Source organism: Humulus lupulus, chromosome 8 (genome assembly GCF_963169125.1).
Source record: "Humulus lupulus chromosome 8, drHumLupu1.1, whole genome shotgun sequence".
In the NCBI taxonomy this organism is placed as follows: Eukaryota; Viridiplantae; Streptophyta; class Magnoliopsida; order Rosales; family Cannabaceae; genus Humulus; species Humulus lupulus.
The window spans coordinates 68,169,877-68,190,010 of NC_084800.1; the positions used below are offsets into that span (position 1 = coordinate 68,169,877).

A 20,134-nucleotide genomic window follows, 5' to 3' on the forward strand; every position below is an offset into this window, starting at 1 on the left:
CAGGCTTTTCCCTTTTGCGGTTGTCTATGTTGTGTGGTGAATCTGATTATTGATCTTATTTTGTTATTGAATTTTGTTTGCTTGAATCTATGATGTTATTTCAGATTAATTTTTCTGTTTTTGAGTATGTTTTAAATCTGATCTATGATGCTCTGTTTTTTGTGCTATTTTTGCTCTCCAAGTGTTCTAGTTATTCACAATCATACGAGTAAAATGGTATTTTACAAAATAAAATATATATACAATCAACTCTCTTTTGTGTTTTTCATTGTGCATAATGTCTTGAACTTAGCCAACTTGAAGGAAAAATAAGGTTTACTATTAGAAATCTATATTTCATCATTAAGCTCAAGGAAACAGGTATGAATTTATTGATTGCCTTTTTCTAGATTTAAAAAAGTTTCATTTTTTTTAATTAAAACTTACAGGTATATTTTATCTTCCAATGTATAATTGGTTTACTCAACATTTACTTGTCATTTTTAGTTATTCGATGCTTTCTGTTGCCTTTATAAATATATATATATATATCGCAGGCTCTCATTCATGTAAATGTAACAAGTTTTTAGTAGAGGGATTGTGTGAGAAAGTGCTTTGGGTACTGAGAAAGAGCAGAGGGAACACAACTGTTTGGGAAAAGCGATTATATTAAGTTTAGTTGGTATTGATCTTTTGTTCGGTATTGGATGTTTTGGGTTTCAGCATGATTTGGTGTTTTACGGTTTGTATCTGTTCATGACCTTTTTTTAATTTCCTCTTGTTACAGAGGTCGTTTTTGTTCATCCGCTGAAAGTATTGTGATTGAATTAATGAAAAAATATGACAGTGGTTGAAGTAGTATTTTGACTTGATACTGGATTGAACATTGGTATTTTTATTATCTTACTATGGCAAAATTACTGCCTTGATTATCTTGTTTAGATTAGTCTTTTCGGTATTGTAAAATAGAAAAATTGAATTTCCTTTTTTGTTTTCAAGTGTCTTTAGTTTTGCATTTTCTTGTAATTTTCATGTAGTTGAACTTAGTTTCCTTATTTACTTTTGCTTTGTCTTTTGTTTTTCATGTTGTTAATTCACGCTGAATATTGTTTTCTATTTGTTATTTACATTATTAATAGAATCAGTTTGTTATGAGTGAGGAGCAATCACATCACAACAAAGACAGGGGTGTGTGTGCTGAGATAAAATTCAGACCTTCATGTCTCTGTGAAGCAAGTACCCCATCCTTCTCCCTCTCTATGTAGTTTTCAGTAGAGGGATTTCTCAACTTTTTTTTGTGTCCAGGCTGACTCTATTTTCTCATTCTCATAATTCATTAGAGTAGAACTAACCCACCAAAAAATTATTCACATTCGTCCCCTTTTCAATTCCATTGTTGGTTATATGTATAATATTTGACTGTTTTGTGAGATTTTTGGTTTGTAAACTATGATAGATATCATTAACCAATGTGTATTTTTTTTCTTAATGCAGTGTATGAATTGCCCAGTTCATATTGGGTTTTCGTTGTAGTGATGCTTAAAGAAATGCATTTAAATCTATATCTCAAGGCATTAAAAGGTAAAACTCACACTAATTTTGCTTTTCCTTTAACAAGAAAATTTTATAAATGGGTTTATTAATTTTGCAGGTACTGTTTAACTATAGTTATAGGTCAAATTTTATATCTTTATCTAATTTCTTATGATTAATTTGGCTGGGTTTTGTGGTAACATTGGCTTAGTTTTGTGCCAATTCTAGCTTGGTTTTGTGCCAATTTTGGCTTAGTTTTGTACCAATTCTGGTTTGGTTTTGTGCTGATTATGGTATCTTGGAAGTGATTGTAGACATGTTTTTGCTTTCTTTTAGAAAGCACTTTTAATTTGTAATGTCATTTACTAGTTTAAGTTTATCATGAATAACACTTATGAGTTATAACTCCCATTATAATAGTTCTTAATATTATAAAAGCAATGATATCTAAATGTTAGAAACTTTTAGTAATTGAAGGAGGATTGTACAGTCATTCTTCGTAAAAATCTAATGAGTTTGAGCTTATTTTAGAGGCATAATTGTTCCATCGTAAAAGATAATATTATATGTATATATAATATTACAAAATTTAACGCAATTCCTTAGTATTAAAAATGCATAATCTATATGATGTATACTTGTGCATAATCTATATTTATAATCTTAACAGAAACCTTCTGGAGTACTATAGTATAGATTCTAATGTTCGAGCGACTGATGCGGCTCTTAGAGCATTGAATAGGAGTGACATAGTCGGGAAACGCATAAAACATGAACCAAGCTGCCCTGGTAGAGCATGTCATAAGTAAGCTTTCTTTCTTCCACTGGGTTGATGCCCTTATTTTCTTAGACATTCAGATTTCAAATGTTTATGAGTTTTATTGAATCAAGTAAATAAAAGCCTTGGTGAATATAATATTCTGTGATCTGGATATTGTTGATTAGTAGCTACTAGCTAGAGAAGCTTTCTTTTTTTATTTGTTTAATGATAACTGTGTTTAAACTCAAGAGACATTTGTATATGAGAATGGCCTCAAAATCAAATCAGTATAGGAATTGAATTGCTATGATTTTTTCACCAAATTAGAGTGTTGAAATGATTTTCTTCCTGAATTGGTTTTACTGCAAGATTATTAGGCTCAATTAATTCCTACTGTCTTTTTGTTCATTTTCTGTAGATTATTATCAAAAGTTTACACAAAACCAGAAGTTTTTTTCTCTATTTTTATATATATATTTGAAAATCTAGTTGCATCTGTAAATCAGTTTGATATTTGTGTAATAACTTCTTGCTTTCTTTCTCTCTCTATTTTTGTGAGTTATTATGTGACAGTTCGTACTTTTGGGCTCCAAAAGGATATCTGATTCAGTTTTATTATCATTATGTTTTATCATGATACCATTTCGTTTTAAGAGTTTCACATTGGGCAGAATATACAGAATTTCTTTGTTTGCCTAGTCATTAAATATAAATACAATAGTTATTTTATTTCTTCTTCTTTCCCTAAATCCCTTAGCGTGATGACAGTAATTTTGTGACCAACCCATTACTATCTGATACTTAGAAACACTCACAATAATATCATGCAATCAAGGGAAACCATCCATGACAATTCTTGATTCATTTTTTTAGTAGTTCTATCTTACAATTCACTACCAGGTATGAGTTTGAGTATTAATCATTTAATTTCTTATGTAGTTGAGCAAGCCGATGTCACAATGGAAACAAGAGCATAATGAATCAACTTTAAGCATTAATTATTTAAATTTTGTTGTAGCTAAGCAAATGGACTCACAACATAGACAAGTGCACAAAGGATGATGAATTAAAGGATGGAGCAAGTTTCATGCATGATTTACTTTTGTGTATCTTGTAATGTTTCAGTTTTTCATTTTCGAAGTAAAAAATATTCAAAATTATAAAACTTTATTATGGTATGCTTTCAAACTTAAGTTAGAACTAAGATCTCATGAATTAGACACATTCATAGTTTGAATTAGTTATTGTTTAATGTAATACTTATGGTTTATCAATCTATTGAGAATTACATTTTATTATTAATTTTGATTTTTTTTTATCAAAATAGGATAAAGAAAATTTTTTAATTAAAAAAAAACCTTATAAGTATACTTATCAAAATAAAATATAAAATATATTATCCACACTAAAGTAACAAAATTATATTACTAGGCTTTTAATATGTTATGATTTAGAAACATATTATAAGCATAACAAATCGTTATGATTTATATAATATAACAAACTAAAAATGCTATCACAATAATCAAATGTAACAGTTGAAAAGTGTCGTGCAAAAAATATAAGATTAAATGTCAAATTTATAACCAAATACTCTAACTAAATGTTATTATTTGAATATTATAGCAACTAAAAATGTGTTATTTAATAGTTTAAGATAACATTCAAATACTGTAATAGAAAAGACAGGACTTTTAATAACAGAGGCTATATTAGCTTTATCAATACTCCCGGTTAGCAGTTTTTAAGTGTTATGAATATTATTTTTTCTTGTAGTGCATTCCAGTATAATTTTTAGCCTAACCTTGAATTGAAAAACCTTTTATTATTTTTATCTTTTACAAACTGTTTGTTTATTTTTCTTAATTTGTGTATCTAATTCTCATTTTTAGGTTTCTGATGTGGAAGCAATTCAAAATGATCTCAAAGAAATAACAAAATTGACAAGGGCGATGACAATGATTTTGCAAGAATGAAGATACTTTCGCAATCTTAGTGATAAAGAAATTGATATTATTCAATCGTCAGGTAATTTTGAGACTACTCCAACCTTCAATATTTTATCACAATCATCAAATAACAACCATAATGCGCACGAGGTAAAAAAATTATATTTAAGAAAGAAAAGGAGAAAGAAACCAAGCAAATTTGTTTGTTCTCCATACACCCATGATTTGTCGTCAATTGTTTTGGCTTTGTCCAATGAACGAAGAAAAAAAGAAGCTTATTTTATTGGACGATTTCCTTTTGAGAGCAATTTTGATGATATGCCTTCAATGGAGTTGGAAGAAAGATTTATGTCATGGTATAAACTTGGTCTTAAGAAGCATAGGTAAGTTGATTTAATTATTAAGTATTTATGTTAATTATATTGTTTATATATTAATATAATTTGTTTTTTGTGGGTCTAAAAAAGAATCATTCTATCCATTTTATGCAACAATGCATGCTTTCCTATATGGTGACATATGTATTAATTATAAGAAGTGGTTCCACGATTTATAAGAGAAGAATGGTATCATTGATGATTCGGTAAGATTAAATTTTTTTTATACTATTTGAAAATTATTATTCTTTTTATAGTGTTTTATGATTTTTCTCGTCCCTCATTTTTCATTTTGCAGTTTATTTCTATATCTCTTTATTATTTGAGAAAGAAGGCTCTTTATTATACATGCTCGCCTTCATTTCAAAATTGTACTACATCAGACTACATTTTTGATGTATTTCTTAGGCAACTAGCAATTAGTGAATCATAAATAAAAGATTTTAATTGGAGCAAGAAAGTGACTTTAATTTATAGGATTCTTGGTAAATCAATCTTATATGGGAAGTCATGGTTGGATGTCAATTTTATATATTTGCCATTTTTAATTCTAAGCGGAAAACACTTAAATCACTAGTGCTTAGGAGTTCTCGAGATTGACAAGCGAAATTTTTTTATTTATGATTCTTACTACGAAAATGGTGATGATAATGTAAGAAATCATGTAAAGAAATATTGCGAGATTCTTCCTTATATTTTTGACTACTTACGTTTCCATGAAAAAAGAAAAAGATATGCTTCAGGATGTTAGGAATTTGAGTATTCCTAGAACCTACTCTATTTCAAAATAATATGTAAGTTTTGAAATATAATTTAGTTGTATTAATTAATCTTTTTTTATGGTTAAAAATCTTATGATATAAAGAAAATTATATGATAAGATTTCAAAACTTAAACTTACATCTTATTTTGAAATAGAGTAGGTTCTCATGAATACTCAAATTCCTAATATCCTGAAACATATCCTTCTCTTTTTTCATAGAAACGCAAGTAGTAAAAAATATAAGGAAGAATCTGACAATATTTCTTCACATGATTTCTTATATTCTCATCACCATCTTCATAGTAAGAATCATAAATAAAAAAAAATTCGCTTGTCAATCTCGAGAACTCCTAAGCACCAATGATTTAAGTGTTTTCCGCCTAAAATAAAAAATGACAGATATACAAAATTAACATCGAATAATGACTTTCCATATAAGATTGATTTACCAAAAATCCTATCAATTAAAGTCACTTACTTACTCCAATTAAAATCTTTTATTTGTAATTCACTAATTGCTAGTTGCCTAAGAAATACATCAAAAATATAATTTGATGTAGTACAATTTTGAAATGAAGACGAGCAAATATGACAAAGAGTCTTCCTTCTCAAATAATAAAGAGATACAGAAATATGCTGCAATATGAAAAATGAGGGACGAGAAAAATTTTAAAACACTATAAAAAGAATAATAATTTTCAAACAGTTTAAAAAAAATTAATCTTACCAAAGATACCATTCTTCTTATATAAATCGTAAAACTACTTATAATTAATACATATATCACCATATAGGAAATCAGACATTATTGCATAAAATGGATAAAATGATTCTTTTTTAAACCCATAAAAAACAAATGATATTAATATATAAGCAATATAATTAACATAAATACTCAATAAGTAATCAACATACCTATACTTCTTAAGACCAAGTTTATACCATGACATAAATTATTCTTCCAACTCCATTAAAGGCATATCATCAAAATTGTTCTCAAAAGGAAATCGTCTAATAAAATGAGTTTTATTTTTTCTTCGTTCATTGGACAAAGCCAAAACAATTAATGATAAATCATGGATGCATGGAGAACAAACAAATTTACTTGGCTTTTTTCTCTTTTTTTCTTTCTTGAATATAATTTATTTACCTCATGCGCATTATGATTGTCATTTGATGATTGTGATAAAATATTAAAAGTTGGAGTAGTCTCAAAATTATCTGACGATTGAACAATATCAATCTCTTTATCACCAAGATTGCAAAAATATCTTCAATCTTGCACGATCATTGTCAACACCCTCGTCAATTTTGTTATTTCTTTTGAGATCATTTTGAATTGCTTCCACATCAAAAACCTAAAAATGAGAATTAGATACACAAATTAAGAAAAATAAACAAACATTTTGTAATAAATAAAAGCAAAAAATAATAAAAGGTTTTCCAATTCAAGGTTAGGTTAAAAATTAAACCGTAATGATTGCTAAAGGAATAACACATTCTAATAAAACATCATGTTTCTTCATAGAAATCTCCATAAAATAAAAAAACCGCTTCATTCCCTCCTCAATATCCTTCACCTTTATTTTAATATCAACAATATCTCTTTTAATTGCAATATTGTCTTCTTTGATTTCCTAAAAACAAAAATAGAATGGCAAAAATATATGATAAACAACAAAGCAAAAACTAAATATATAAGAAATTGTAAACATATTTTCAAAATGCAAACTAAACAAAAACAAAGACCAGAATTGATAACAATAAAAACAAACCTTCAACAATGAAATAACTTCTTCATTACAACTACTTGAAATTGAAATTTTTCTCTTCTTGGTTTTCGAATTATCATCTTTTCTCTCCCTCTTTTAAAACTTGAAGAAACAAAACATAACATGATGGAATGAATTTCTTTCATCATTAGAAAACGTTAAAAGAATATAAACCTATACATAAAACAAAACAAAAATATTAATACAACAATTCTAAATAAAGGAATGAGATAAAAAAAATTAAATAAAAACAAATTTTGACATTTGATCTTCTAAAAACTTTATTCCAAATTGTCTTTAAGTGATTCTTCTTCCCTAACTTCCAATTCAAAATTCTAAGAATTTTTGAACCAACGTGAATGACAAACGATGATGACAACAAAGGAATAACCTCAAATCCCCATCCTATCTTTGATGAATGTAAGGCACTTGTGAAGTATTTTATTATTTCATTAAAAGATTGGCAACCCCAAGAATATGCCTTCAACAATGCATCAAAATCCAAAAGAAGCCCAAAGTAGCATTGTTTCAACTTTTGAAGTTGTTCATTACTAAGAATACTTCATATGAACCCAATATCACTCCAATAACATTAAGCTCGAATATTAGAATGGACAAAAATTAATTTATCTTCACTTAAATTCTGCACAGAAAAATAAAGATGAAAAACAATGAAGTTAATTGTATAAAATGTAAAATGTAAACAAGTATTATAAAATGTAAACAAAAAATTAAAAATAAATGAATTTAAACTTGATAAAACTTTTAAATACATAGAAAAGCATAACATTACTCACTTGAAACATATCCTTTGTTTATCTTATCTTTCTTCAACGAAGATTTTGGAGACACATCTGAAATGATGATAAATAATTAATCACAGATAAAATTAACAATTAATCATAAAATTCTAACATTTTTTATCAAATAATGCTCAATTAAAACAACAATTGCCTTGAAACATAGACACTGACAGAAACTTGTTTATACATATGAAAAAATATCAAAATTAAACCACATGCACAAGTATTCATAAAAGCCCATACAATGATTTGCACTATCCTATCATTCTTTATTTTGCATAATTGAACTACTAGTACAATGTACACTAAGAAAAAAGTCATCAATCTAAAAAATGAATTATTTTCATATTTTTAACAAAAATTATATAATAATTTTGCAAATTGGATTTTGGAATCCCTAACATAAGATGGTGTTCGTGGGGATTGCGTCACGACACTACATATATAACATTGTGGCGCCAAGGTGGTGGGAACATATCTGCTTTCTCGCGCGTTGCGACACTACATGTATAGCACAGCAGCGCCCAGGAGGTATCTACAAAAATGTTGTCTCGCAAGCTACGGTGCTACACATATAGTGCCGCGACGCTCAGAAGGCATGTCAATATTTGTTTTGCAACCAAAAAGAATAAATTTTAAGCTATTTAAAGTGGTTTAAAATTTAAATTTTAAACCTTATGAATCAGGAAATTTCCCACAAGGTTTAAATTTTAATTTTAAGCCTTGTGACTTAAAAAAGAATTTATTAAGTTTGGTTTAGATTTTAGACATTATGCTATATAGATAAAAATTATAGTTTAAAGTAGCTTGGTTTATAATTTAAAAAGGATTATATTTTAAACATTGTGGTTTAAATTTGAAGTCATTTAAACTTTGTGGTTCAAATTTTAAATCATTTAAAACTTGTGGTTTAAAATTTAAACATAGTGATTTAAATTTAAGCCTAATAATTTAAATTTTAAACTTAATGGTTTAAATTTAAAGTCATTTAAGCTTAGTAATTGAAATTTAAAGTCTAGTAGTTTAAATTTTAAAACTAATGGTTTAAACTGATTATATCAATATTCATAACTTTTTGTTGAAAGCTTCAATCTTTGGCAATCTATCTTTAATGGCCTATTAAGATCCCCAAAAGGCAAATGACCATAAAACTAATTTTTTTTTTCTTCTAAGATTCTAAAGGCATTTGTGCATAACATAGGTCAATATATGAACCAACCAATCTAAATAATCCCCTGCCAGATATTGAACTTGGTAGATAAATAATTTTGAAATCATCAAAAGAAAGCAAAATTGGAACCAAACAACCTCAGTTGAAATAAGCACAATCATTATCAAACACAAAATACGTGTACACATATATACATATATCAGATGTGTATGCCTCACATGAACGAACCAAACCAAATAATCCCATCATTACTATCAAATTACTCTACTTCATATAGAAATAACCTTGAAATCATCACAAAAAGCAGTATTAGAACCAAACAACCTCTATACTTAAATTCACCCCGTATATATGTGTTTGAAAATATACTTCAATGCTCAAATTGATTATATATGTGTGAAAATATACATCAAGGCTCAAATTGATTATGGATTGGTCGAACGGGAAAAATTCTCAAAACACCATGTAAAATCTCAGCAAAATACTGTTAAAAGAATGAACCATGACACACAAAAATGTTTAAATTTAGGTTTAAATTTGATGCTAATTAAGTCTTGTGGTTTAAATTTTAAGTATTTAAGGCTTTTGGTTTAAATTTTAAACCTAGTAGTTTAAATCTTAAGCCTTGTGATTTGAATTTTTAAAAATTTTGGTTTAGATTTTAGACATTATGCTATATAGTTTAAAATTTTAGTTTAAAGAAACTTGTTTATATTTTAAGCTGGTTTAAATTTTAAGCTTAGTAGTTTAAATTATAAATTTAGTGGTTTAAACTTTAAACCTAATGGTTTGAATTTTAAATCATTTAAGCCTAATAGTTTAAATTTTAAACTTAGTGACTACTGTATCTAATTTCTTCTTAACTTAAAAAGAAGATATTGCACATCACAGTCAAAATTATGGCAACCCAAGCTGCAGTTTCCAATTGCTCCGGCAATTATTACCAAGACAATACATATTTAGATAAAATGGAGAATTAAGACATACATACTAGTGTTCCACTTACTTTTGTTGTTGTGCCTTGCAAGGCACCTCTAAATTGACAAGCAAGAGCCCAAACAATGGTTTTGTCTTCATCAAATAGGGATTCGATAGAATTTGGATCAAGGAAGGAGGAACATGGTAGGTCGAAATCTATAATAATACATGTTATAACAAAAAGTTAGAATAAAGCTGATTATTACTTATCATGAGACAACTTTAAAACAGTCCTGAAAGCATCCTATACCAAATTAAATAATATAACATGGAAATGGATTTTATTTGCTACAATTATGCATATTAACACCTAGGCACAACAAGTAATCATGTTTTTTGTTAAGCGCACTGATAGACTACCCTGCATTACTAAAAATGAATCTTTTTATGTTAAAACATGATGGCAGAGCACAAGACTCGTGAAGTGATATGTACATGTCGAATTTCAATAAACTATGAGCTTTCTGCAATGAGCTTTCTTTTCTATGGAAAGTCTATCTTTGATTATTGAAGGCAGTCAAAGAAAAGAACTAATTAATATTCTTTGATGCAAAACGTGAAACTTTCAATTAAAAAACAGCCTTAAATGCACAACAGAGCCATGATCAACCTCAATATACTCCAACATTATACAAATCATACTAAACATAGATTTAAATGTATGCAGCAAAGAGAGTAAGAGCAAGATGATTCTCACTCAAAACTCTCTTTTCACTCGATATAGTTATTACTTTACCTGTTTTCTAGTATCATTAATGTAAAAAGATAATAATGCATTACACAGCAGCAGAATCAGGGTATGTTCACGGGGTCAATCAAAGTATATGATATCTAGTTGTTTAATTCAATTATAGATATGAAGTATCCATGCCCACAAAACAAAAATATATAAAAAAAAAGATGAACCAATAATAAAAATCTAAATAGAAACCAAAATAGACTAATAAATAATATTCCAAAAGAACAAAATAACAAAATAACTCCAAACTCTAACACTATTTATTAATTAAGTTATTAAAACTCTAACATTGTAGATGACAAAATGGCCTGAGATATTCCCATAAGGAAATCATGACCAATTGCATTTTACTATTTCCTATCACACACAATTTCAAAATAACCAAGAGGTACACATTGCATACTTATAATATAAATAGGACCATTGGTTACTAAGGCCAAAATCCAAGGGGTCGTAATAATATACATGGTTCTCTTCTTCACATAACTCTAAACTCTTCTACGTTAAAATAAATAAATAAATAAAATTCCATACACAAACATAACAGAGAAATTAAAGTAGAAATTATCCTTATGGTGATAACTTAACAATGCTCACGCAATATAATATGATTTTGATGAAATAAATAGTTTTATAACATAAACCAATATTTTAGATCTACACACATATAATTAGACAAAACGTTTAAATTACATCAAGAAAACATTAATATACACTTTTAAGTTTCTGGGATTGAGTTTATAAGGAGCAAAGCAAGACTGAAAGCTTGAATGATACTAGCTGTGAAGAACCAACAAACAAAAGAACAAAAACATACTAAAAGGGCAAAAGCTTCACTTGATTCAGTCCAATTTCTTGAGCCTAGAACAACCTCAAAATGTCTATCTTGGAGAATAAGGCAGTACAACAAAGAGAGTTACAAGTAATCTTGCTTCTATTACAGAAATGATGAATCTCACAAACACCAAATATCTATCAATGTTTCTATCATAAAATTTTCTGAAAACAAGCTTAACATTTACAAACAGTGTAGACTAGTGCTCATAACTAACTAAACTATACAAGAGTCCAAGCCAACATCCACTTAGCTGGATATCACCACAGTTTCAATAATCTATGTTATGCATTGTCACACGAAATGGTGGTCATATAACAAATGGAAGGGAAATATTTGAATCAAGAAAGTTCTATTCTCTGATGTTTAGTAATGATGATGATTATGATATGAGATGAGCACAACACCACACAACATTGGATTAAGATACTCAAAATGAAAATGAGCATGAGACATAATAGTACTACTCTCATCTTCTTTAATATTATTAGAATCATTACCACTATTTTCTAACACAATACTATTTCATTTTCAAAGACATAACATAGCAAATAACAAAAACACTATATACTATCTATGGTCTTCTCAACTGTGTATCTGGTGGGGGTTCAAGCTAATCTATTGTTGTACTTAACAAAGGAGCTTAATCAAGGAAGTGTAATAGCTTCAAAACAATGTGACCAACCGGATTGGTACCATGTGACTCACACCCTTATTAGAAGCTTACATTGCAAATTCATAACTAGAGGGAATATTGGACAAGTTTGATAGCACCATCAGATTATCTATTGATATTTTTCTTTTCATAAAATACACAATGAAAAGTAGTACTCTATACATTCCCATGCACATATATGTATATACATAAAACAAGACCAAAAGATATATTTAAACAACAAAAAAACTAACATCAATGAGGACTTTAATAAAAACAAAACATGCAATGAAAACACTAGATAAGAAGGGAAATTATTCATTTGAGGACTTTCATCAAACAAATGGAGTGCAAAATATTAAACAAACCTCTTTTACATACCCACTAGAAGATAAACTAGGTGATTGCAAAAACAAAGAAAGCTTCCAAAATGGCTTGAAAATCGGAGCTCAGCTCTATCGTGGGGGAAGAAGACGAAACGGCAAGATTGTTCAACATAGGCGCTAGAGATTGTCAATGGAAGCAGCCGGTTCGATGGAGGCGCTGGAGTGGTGGAGCACCAATGAAATATTTGCGTGGTTGCCGAAGAATCGCCGGCGCCGGAGAGTGGGGAAGCTCGAATGAAGTTAGGGTCGGAATGGGGAAGGAAGTGGGAGGAATCGTGGGGGAGAAGGAGAATAGACTCTGATAGAGAAAAGGGTACTATGGGGAGAGAGTTTTAAAAAGTGGGTAGAAATGAAAATGGTTTAAAAACCGGGTAAAAATTAAACATGCTATAATAAAATGGGTATACTCAGTTTAAGTTTTACTTTTTATTTATTGTCACTATATTTTTTTTTTCAATAATCAAAAAGTTGATCAATCTAATTCAATGTTACAAAATAAATTTGACCATTCAAAGACAATTGTATGAACCCAACAAATCATATTGATAAAAAAATAAATTGAAAAACCTTATCTATAGATACAACTATTTCTCATCAAACTATAGTTTTTTTATTATAGAATCGAAAGTTTGTATTTAATCATTGGAATAAAATACAATGAAATAGGATATGACTACAATAAATTTTGTATTTATTCAAACTATCATTGGACTCTTCAATAAGAATATGTAAATATAATCCCAAATCAATGGTTCAAAAATATGACTACAATGAAAAACTACAACAAAAGAAGCAAAACAATTATTAATAGACAATAAGTTAGAGATGCACCTTAGTTTCCACTGCTTACAACATCATCTTCAACCTTTATTTTGGTACACAAGTCTAGGAGCTGCGGAATGCCCGGTTGATAACGCTCCACAAATCTTTTCAAGAACAGGTCGTTCGAATGGAAGAAAGCCCTGCCTATACTCTTCTTATCTATAAGACGTTTTGAAAGCAAAATCTGAAGCACTGCATTATCCTTTTTGTTAGAAATTTATTGGGGTCACAATTGTATATATAAAATGTGTGTTGGGGTCATCAAATAATTAAGTCAAATTTATGTGGTCTATTTTAGAATAAATTTTATGACTTAAGGGCATAATTATCATGATTTTATATGTGGATACCAATTAGATAGTTTCTGATTTGATGAGGGGCCAAATTAGAAATAATTAATAAATATTACTAACTGTTTTAACAGTTGGTAATATAACAGGTAATGGTCCCCATTTGCATCGTATCGTATTATTATTCAGAATTCTTGAATCCCCCTCATCAGGAAAATAAGGGCTTCAAAGGTTTTTGATGCAAATTAGAAGATCATACCTTTTTACAAACGATTCAATGAACTCCGGTACGCTTCCGCTACTTTATATTCTATTGTTTGATTCTCTTGAATTAATTAGAGCTAAATTCAAATTACAGTATTCATAACATGTGGTACCAGAGCATCCCTAAATTAGTTCTTGAAAATTTATGGTATTATTGGTCTTCCATGAAATTCTTTTTGCCGTTGTTCCTCTATATATATATATATATATATATATGATAGATTCATATATATATATATATATATATATATACACGTAGCAATTACGTTTGCCTGGCATATATGTATTCATAATCAATCATATATATATATATATAAAAAAAATTACAGTATCTTTATTCATATATGAGTGCATTTACATGTGTATAAAAGTAATCGTAAATCCTTTACAGTCGGTGCATTTAATACACATTTTGGAATTGGTGAGTTTGTAATCATGTTGCCTAATTTGTTTTTGTTGAGTTTGTACCGTAAAAACAAAGGAATATCATTTTGTTGCTGTGCAAAAGGAATTCAGTTTTCTGCGATTACTTTTGTGCCTTTACTGTTTTGTTTTTTTTTCTTCATAACATGTTTTTTATATATATATATATATAATAATACAAAAGTTTGCCATTTCTCAACAAAATCAAAAACGAATTACAGTTTTTTGTTTTTTGTTTTTGTTTTTATATGAATAAATATATATATATAAAAGAAATCAGGTGGTGTGGATAAGTTTATTAATTTTGGAATAATAGAGTAACAATTTACTTCAAATTTTGGTTTTAGAATTTATTAAGGATATCTAATATTTAGTTAAATTAATTGAAACAAAATATCACTAAAGTGATCTCTTTTGTGTAGATTAATTTAATAACAATATTAAGATAATTGTGTGTATGTAATTCATGTATTTATTAATTGACCCAAAGGTAAATTAATATTTTACAGAGTTTTATACATACATATGGTGATAAATATGTGACAATTATAAGGTTTATTTGTGTGAATAATATGTTAGTCCAAAGATTACATATTATTTGACATAATTTATTGTCAATGTTTGATCGTTATAACAAGAGTACCGCTTACAATTAATATTATTGTCCAAAGACTTGATATTAATGATGTGTTTGGTATCTTGAGATGGGATTAACCATAATTTGAATTTATTGTTTTATTTGGATTCTTATATGAGCATGTTATTTATGTAATTGTACTGTTCTGTTTTCAGCTGTTGCTACTGTATCTGCTAACCTTAATTCAGTGCCGGTCCTTAATGGTAGTAACTTTAAGGACTGGAAGGAGAACATTTTTATTGTTCTTGGCTGCATGGATCTTGACCTTGCATTAAGGATGGATCGACCTGCTTCTCTTACAGATGCTAGTACCTCCGAGCAAAGGAGGATTTATGAGAAGTGGGATCGTTCAAACCGCATGAGTCTTATGATCATCAAGCGCAGCATACCTGAGGCTTTTAGGGGTGCGGTGTCCGAGGAGGTCACCGATGCCACAACTTTCCTTGCTGAAATTGAGAAACGCTTTGCAAAAAGCGATAAGGCGGAAACAAGTACTCTTTTAAAGAAACTTATTTCCATGTGGTTTAAGGGCAAGGAAAACATAAGGGAGTACATTATGGAAATGTCTCACCTTGCTTCAAAGTTGAAGGCACTAAAGCTTGAGCTTTCGGATGACTTGCTTGTGCATTTAGTGCTTATCTCTCTTCCTCCACAATTCAGTCAATTCAAGGTCAGTTACAACTGTCAAAGGGAGAAGTGGACTCTTAATGAGCTCATTTCATTTTGTGTTCAAGAGGAAGAAAGATTGAAGCAAGAGAAGACTGAAAGTGCTCATTTGGCAAGCACCTCTAAGGATAAGGGCAAGAAAAAGAAGAATGAGGCTGCTAATGATAAGGGTCCAGCACATAAGAAACAAACTCAAGCCAACAACGATGGTGGTTGTTTCTTTTGCAACATGAAAGGACACGTGAAGAAGGAATGTGCTAAGTACATTGCATGGCGAGCAAAGAAAGGTACATTTCTTACTTTGGTCTGTTCTGAGGTAAATTTAGCTTCAGTACCAAGAAACACTTGGTGGTTAGATTCCGGTGCTACTACTAACATCAGTGTTTCAATGCAGGGTTGCCTGAGTTACCGAAAGCCAAGTGATGCTGAAAGAAGCATTTATGTGGGAGACGGCAAGTCGGTGAATGTGGAAGCAATAGGGCATTTTAGGTTGTTGTTAAGTACTGGTTACTATTTGGACTTAATAGATACTTTTGTTGTACCGTCATTTAGGCGAAATTTGGTTTCTGTTTCTTGTTTGGACAAATTAGGTTATTGTTGTTCATTTGGAAACAACTGCTTTAGTTTATCTATTAATTCAAATACTGTTGGAACTGGTTCTCTTATGGTTTATGACAACTTATATTTGCTTGACACCGTTGCTTCTTATAGTGAAACCTTAAATGTGGAATCACGTGGTACTAAGCGTAAAATAGATAATGAAAAATCAAGTTCCTTATGGCACAAACGGTTAGGTCACATCTCTAGAAATAGAGTTGAGCGACTTGTGTCTGATGGAATCTTGGATTCAATTGATTTTTCAGACTTTGATGTTTGCATTGAATGCATCAAAGGCAAACAGACCAAAACAAAGAAATTAGGTGCGAAAAGAGCTATGGACGTCTTAGAGTTGATACATACGGACATTTGTGGGCCATTTCCTACACCTTCTTGGAATGGTCAACAATATTTTGTATCATTCATAGATGATTACTCGAGATATCCGTATCTATTTCTACTTCATGAAAAGTCTCAAGTCTTGGACGTGTTCAAATCTTTTAAGGCTGAAGTTGAGAATCAACTTAGCAAAAGAATAAAGCAAGTCAGGTCTGACTGTGGTGGTGAGTACTATGGTAGATATGACGGATCAGGTGAACAACGTCCAGGACCTTTTGCCAGATATCTAGAGGAGTGTGGAATTGTCCCACAGTACACTATGCCGGGATCTCCTAGCATGAATGGTGTTTCTGAAAGACGAAACCGTACTCTTAAAGATATGGTAAGGAGTATGATCAGTCATTCAACCTTACCAGAATCACTCTGGGGAGAGGCACTTAAGACAGCAGCCTACATTTTGAATAGGGTACCAACTAAAGCAGCTGCAAAAACACCTTATGAGCTTTAGACGGGGCGAAAGCCTAGTCTTAATCACTTTCACGTTTGGGGATGTCCAGCTGAAGCTAGGCCTTATAGGCCAAATGAAAAGAAGTTGGAACCCAAAACTGTGAGCAGCTACTTTATTGGATATTCTGAACGATCTAGGGGTTTCAAGTTTTATGATCCCAAAGTAAAGAATATATTTGAAACGGGAACTGCAAAGTTTTTTGAGGATATTGAGTTTGGGGGGAGAAATACGGTTAAGGACTTTGTTTTTTAGGAGGATTTAGAATCAACCACTCTTCTTGAAGATGAGACGATTTCTATTCCATTAGTTGCTTTTGACAATGTTCAGGATTCTAATCCTGATATTGATCAAGTTTTAGATCAAGAGCAACCAAACATAGTCAATCAAACCCCAGAGGTACAAACTCAACAACCTCAAGAACAAGTGCCTTTGCGACGATCCACTAGAGAAAGAAGAAATGCTATTAATCCAGATGAATACATAGTGTATCTTCAAGAACATGAGGATGACATTGGAATGATGGAAGATGATCCAATCAACTTTCATCAGGCCATGAAAAGTTCTAACTCTCAAAAGTGGAATGATGCCATGAATGAAGAGAATAAGTCTATGCAAGACAATAAAGTTTGGGAAGTTGTCCCATTACCAGAAGGTGTAAAACCAATTGGTTGTAAATGGATATTTAAAACCAAGAGGGATGAAAATGGTAATGTGGTGAGGTTTAAGGCACGTCTTGTAGCAAAAGGCTATACTCAAAAACAAGGCATTGATTATAAAGAGACTTTCTCTCCGGTTTCATCGAAAGACTCTTTTAGGATAATAATGGCACTTGTTGCTCACTTTGATCTTGAGTTACATCAGATGGATGTTACAACAGCGTTTCTCAATGGCGACATTGATGAGACAATTTATATGGAGCAACCAGAAAACTTTGTGTGTGGTGACCCAAAGAATATGGTTTGCAAATTAAAAAAATCCATCTATGGACTCAAGCAAGCTTCCCGTCAATGGTACCACAAATTTCATCAAGTGATTCTCTCATTTGGTTTTGAGATAAATGTTGTTGATGATTGTGTGTATCACAAGTTTAGTGGGAGTAAGTGCATATTTCTGGTTCTATATGTCGATGACATATTGCTTGCCACTAATGATATAGGCTTATTGCACGAAACCAAGAGATTTCTATCTAAGCATTTTGAGATGAAAGATCTTGGTGACGCCTCTTTTGTTTTAGGAATTCAAATACATCGAGACCGTTCTCGGGGAATTCTTGGATTATCACAAAAGAGCTATATTGATAAAGTACTCAAAAGGTTTGGCATACAAGATTGTAGACCAGGTGATACCCCTGTCGTTAAAGGAGACAAATTTTGTCTTAAGCAATGCCCTAAAGGAAGCCTTGAAATTCAAGAAATGCAAAAGATTCCCTACGCTTCAACTGTTGGGAGTCTAATGTATGCTCAAGTTTGTACGCGTCCGGATATAGCATACATTGTTGGAGTATTAGGCAGATACTTAAGCAATCCAGGAATTGATCACTGGAAAGCAGCCAAAAAGGTTATGAGATATTTGAAGAGAACAAGAGATTACATGCTCACATATAGGAGGTCAGATCACTTTGAGATCATTGGATATTCTGACTCCGACTTTGCGGGATGCCAAGATAGTAGGAGATCCACTTCAGGCTACATATATCTGTTAGGTGGTGGAGCTATATCATGGAGGAGTGCAAAACAAACACTCATAGCTTCATCTACCATGGCAGCAGAGTTTGTTGCATGTTATGAGGCATCCAACCATGGTATATGGCTGAGAAATTTTGTCACCGGGCTGCGCATTGTGGATGGAATAGAAAGACCACTTAAGTTGTATTGTGACAATAAATCAGCTGTATTATATTCCAACAACAACAGGAGCTCGACGAAGTCAAAACATATTGACATCAAGTTCCTTGTTGTTAAAGAAAGGGTACAGAGTGGACAGATTTGTATAGAACACTTAGGTACAAACTCCATGATTGCAGACCCCCTTACTAAGGGTTTGCCACCCAAGGTCTTTCGTGAGCACACTGCTCGTATGGGTGTTTTAGAGTATGAGGATATCTAGATTCAGTGGGAGTTTGTCTTTATTATCCTTTGTGTTTTATTAGTTTCATGAAACTTATGTATTTAGATATTTTTCTGATCAGACTTTATGTTATTAAGTTTATTTCACTTTGTACATTAAGCTAAAGTTTTGATCTCTATAAAGTAAAGTAGGACCAATTGAAAATTGACATGAATAGATCACCATGCATGTAATTTTCATACCACATTATCATGATTGATCTATGTCATTTGGCTATGTTGATGTATGTGACCATTGATGGGTTTAGTTGTGATTGATACAACGAAAATCGCTTTGATCCTATGTTGATATAGTTAATGGACGAGATTGCATATGCCTATGGTTATGATGACAAAATTATGAGCTCAATAAGGTTAACACATTTATATATATACATTTGTGGCCCAGTGGGAGATTGTTAGAAATTTATTGGGGTCACAATTGTATATATAAAATGTGTGTTGGGGTCATCAAATAATTAAGTCAAATTTATGTGGTCTATTTTGGAATAAAGTTTATGACTTAAGGGCATAATTATCATGATTTTATATGTGGATACCAATTAGATAGTTTCTGATTTGATGAGGGGCCAAATTAGAAATAATTAATAAATATTACTAACTGTTTTAACAGTTGGTAATATAACAGGTAATGGTCCCCATTTGCATCGTATCGTATTATTATTCAGAATTCCTGAATCCCCATCATCAGGAAAATAAGGGCTTCAAAGGTTTTTGATGCAAATTGGAAGATCATACATTTTTACAAACGATTCAATGGAC

At 30.6% G+C, this 20,134-nt stretch overlaps 1 protein-coding gene and 1 long non-coding RNA gene across 2 annotated transcripts; one reads left to right on the top strand and one right to left on the bottom strand.

The window, feature by feature from the left end:
* Positions 1–6,870: 6,870 nt before the first annotated feature.
* LOC133797660 (uncharacterized) lies at positions 6,871–13,717 on the bottom strand. Its single transcript, XR_009875674.1, has 4 exons — positions 13,532–13,717; positions 10,114–10,241; positions 7,931–7,987; positions 6,871–6,941 (listed from the first exon to the last, which is right to left on the bottom strand). It is a non-coding gene; the product is annotated as an uncharacterized LOC133797660 (long non-coding RNA).
* Positions 13,718–14,089: 372 nt separating this feature from the next.
* On the top strand, positions 14,090–15,885 carry LOC133795554 (uncharacterized). The gene is made up of 3 exons (XM_062233006.1): positions 14,090–14,099; positions 15,292–15,806; positions 15,871–15,885. Exons 1-3 carry the CDS (start codon positions 14,090–14,092, stop codon positions 15,883–15,885), a joined length of 540 nt encoding a protein of 179 aa, XP_062088990.1.
* The last annotated feature ends 4,249 nt before the right edge of the window (positions 15,886–20,134 follow it).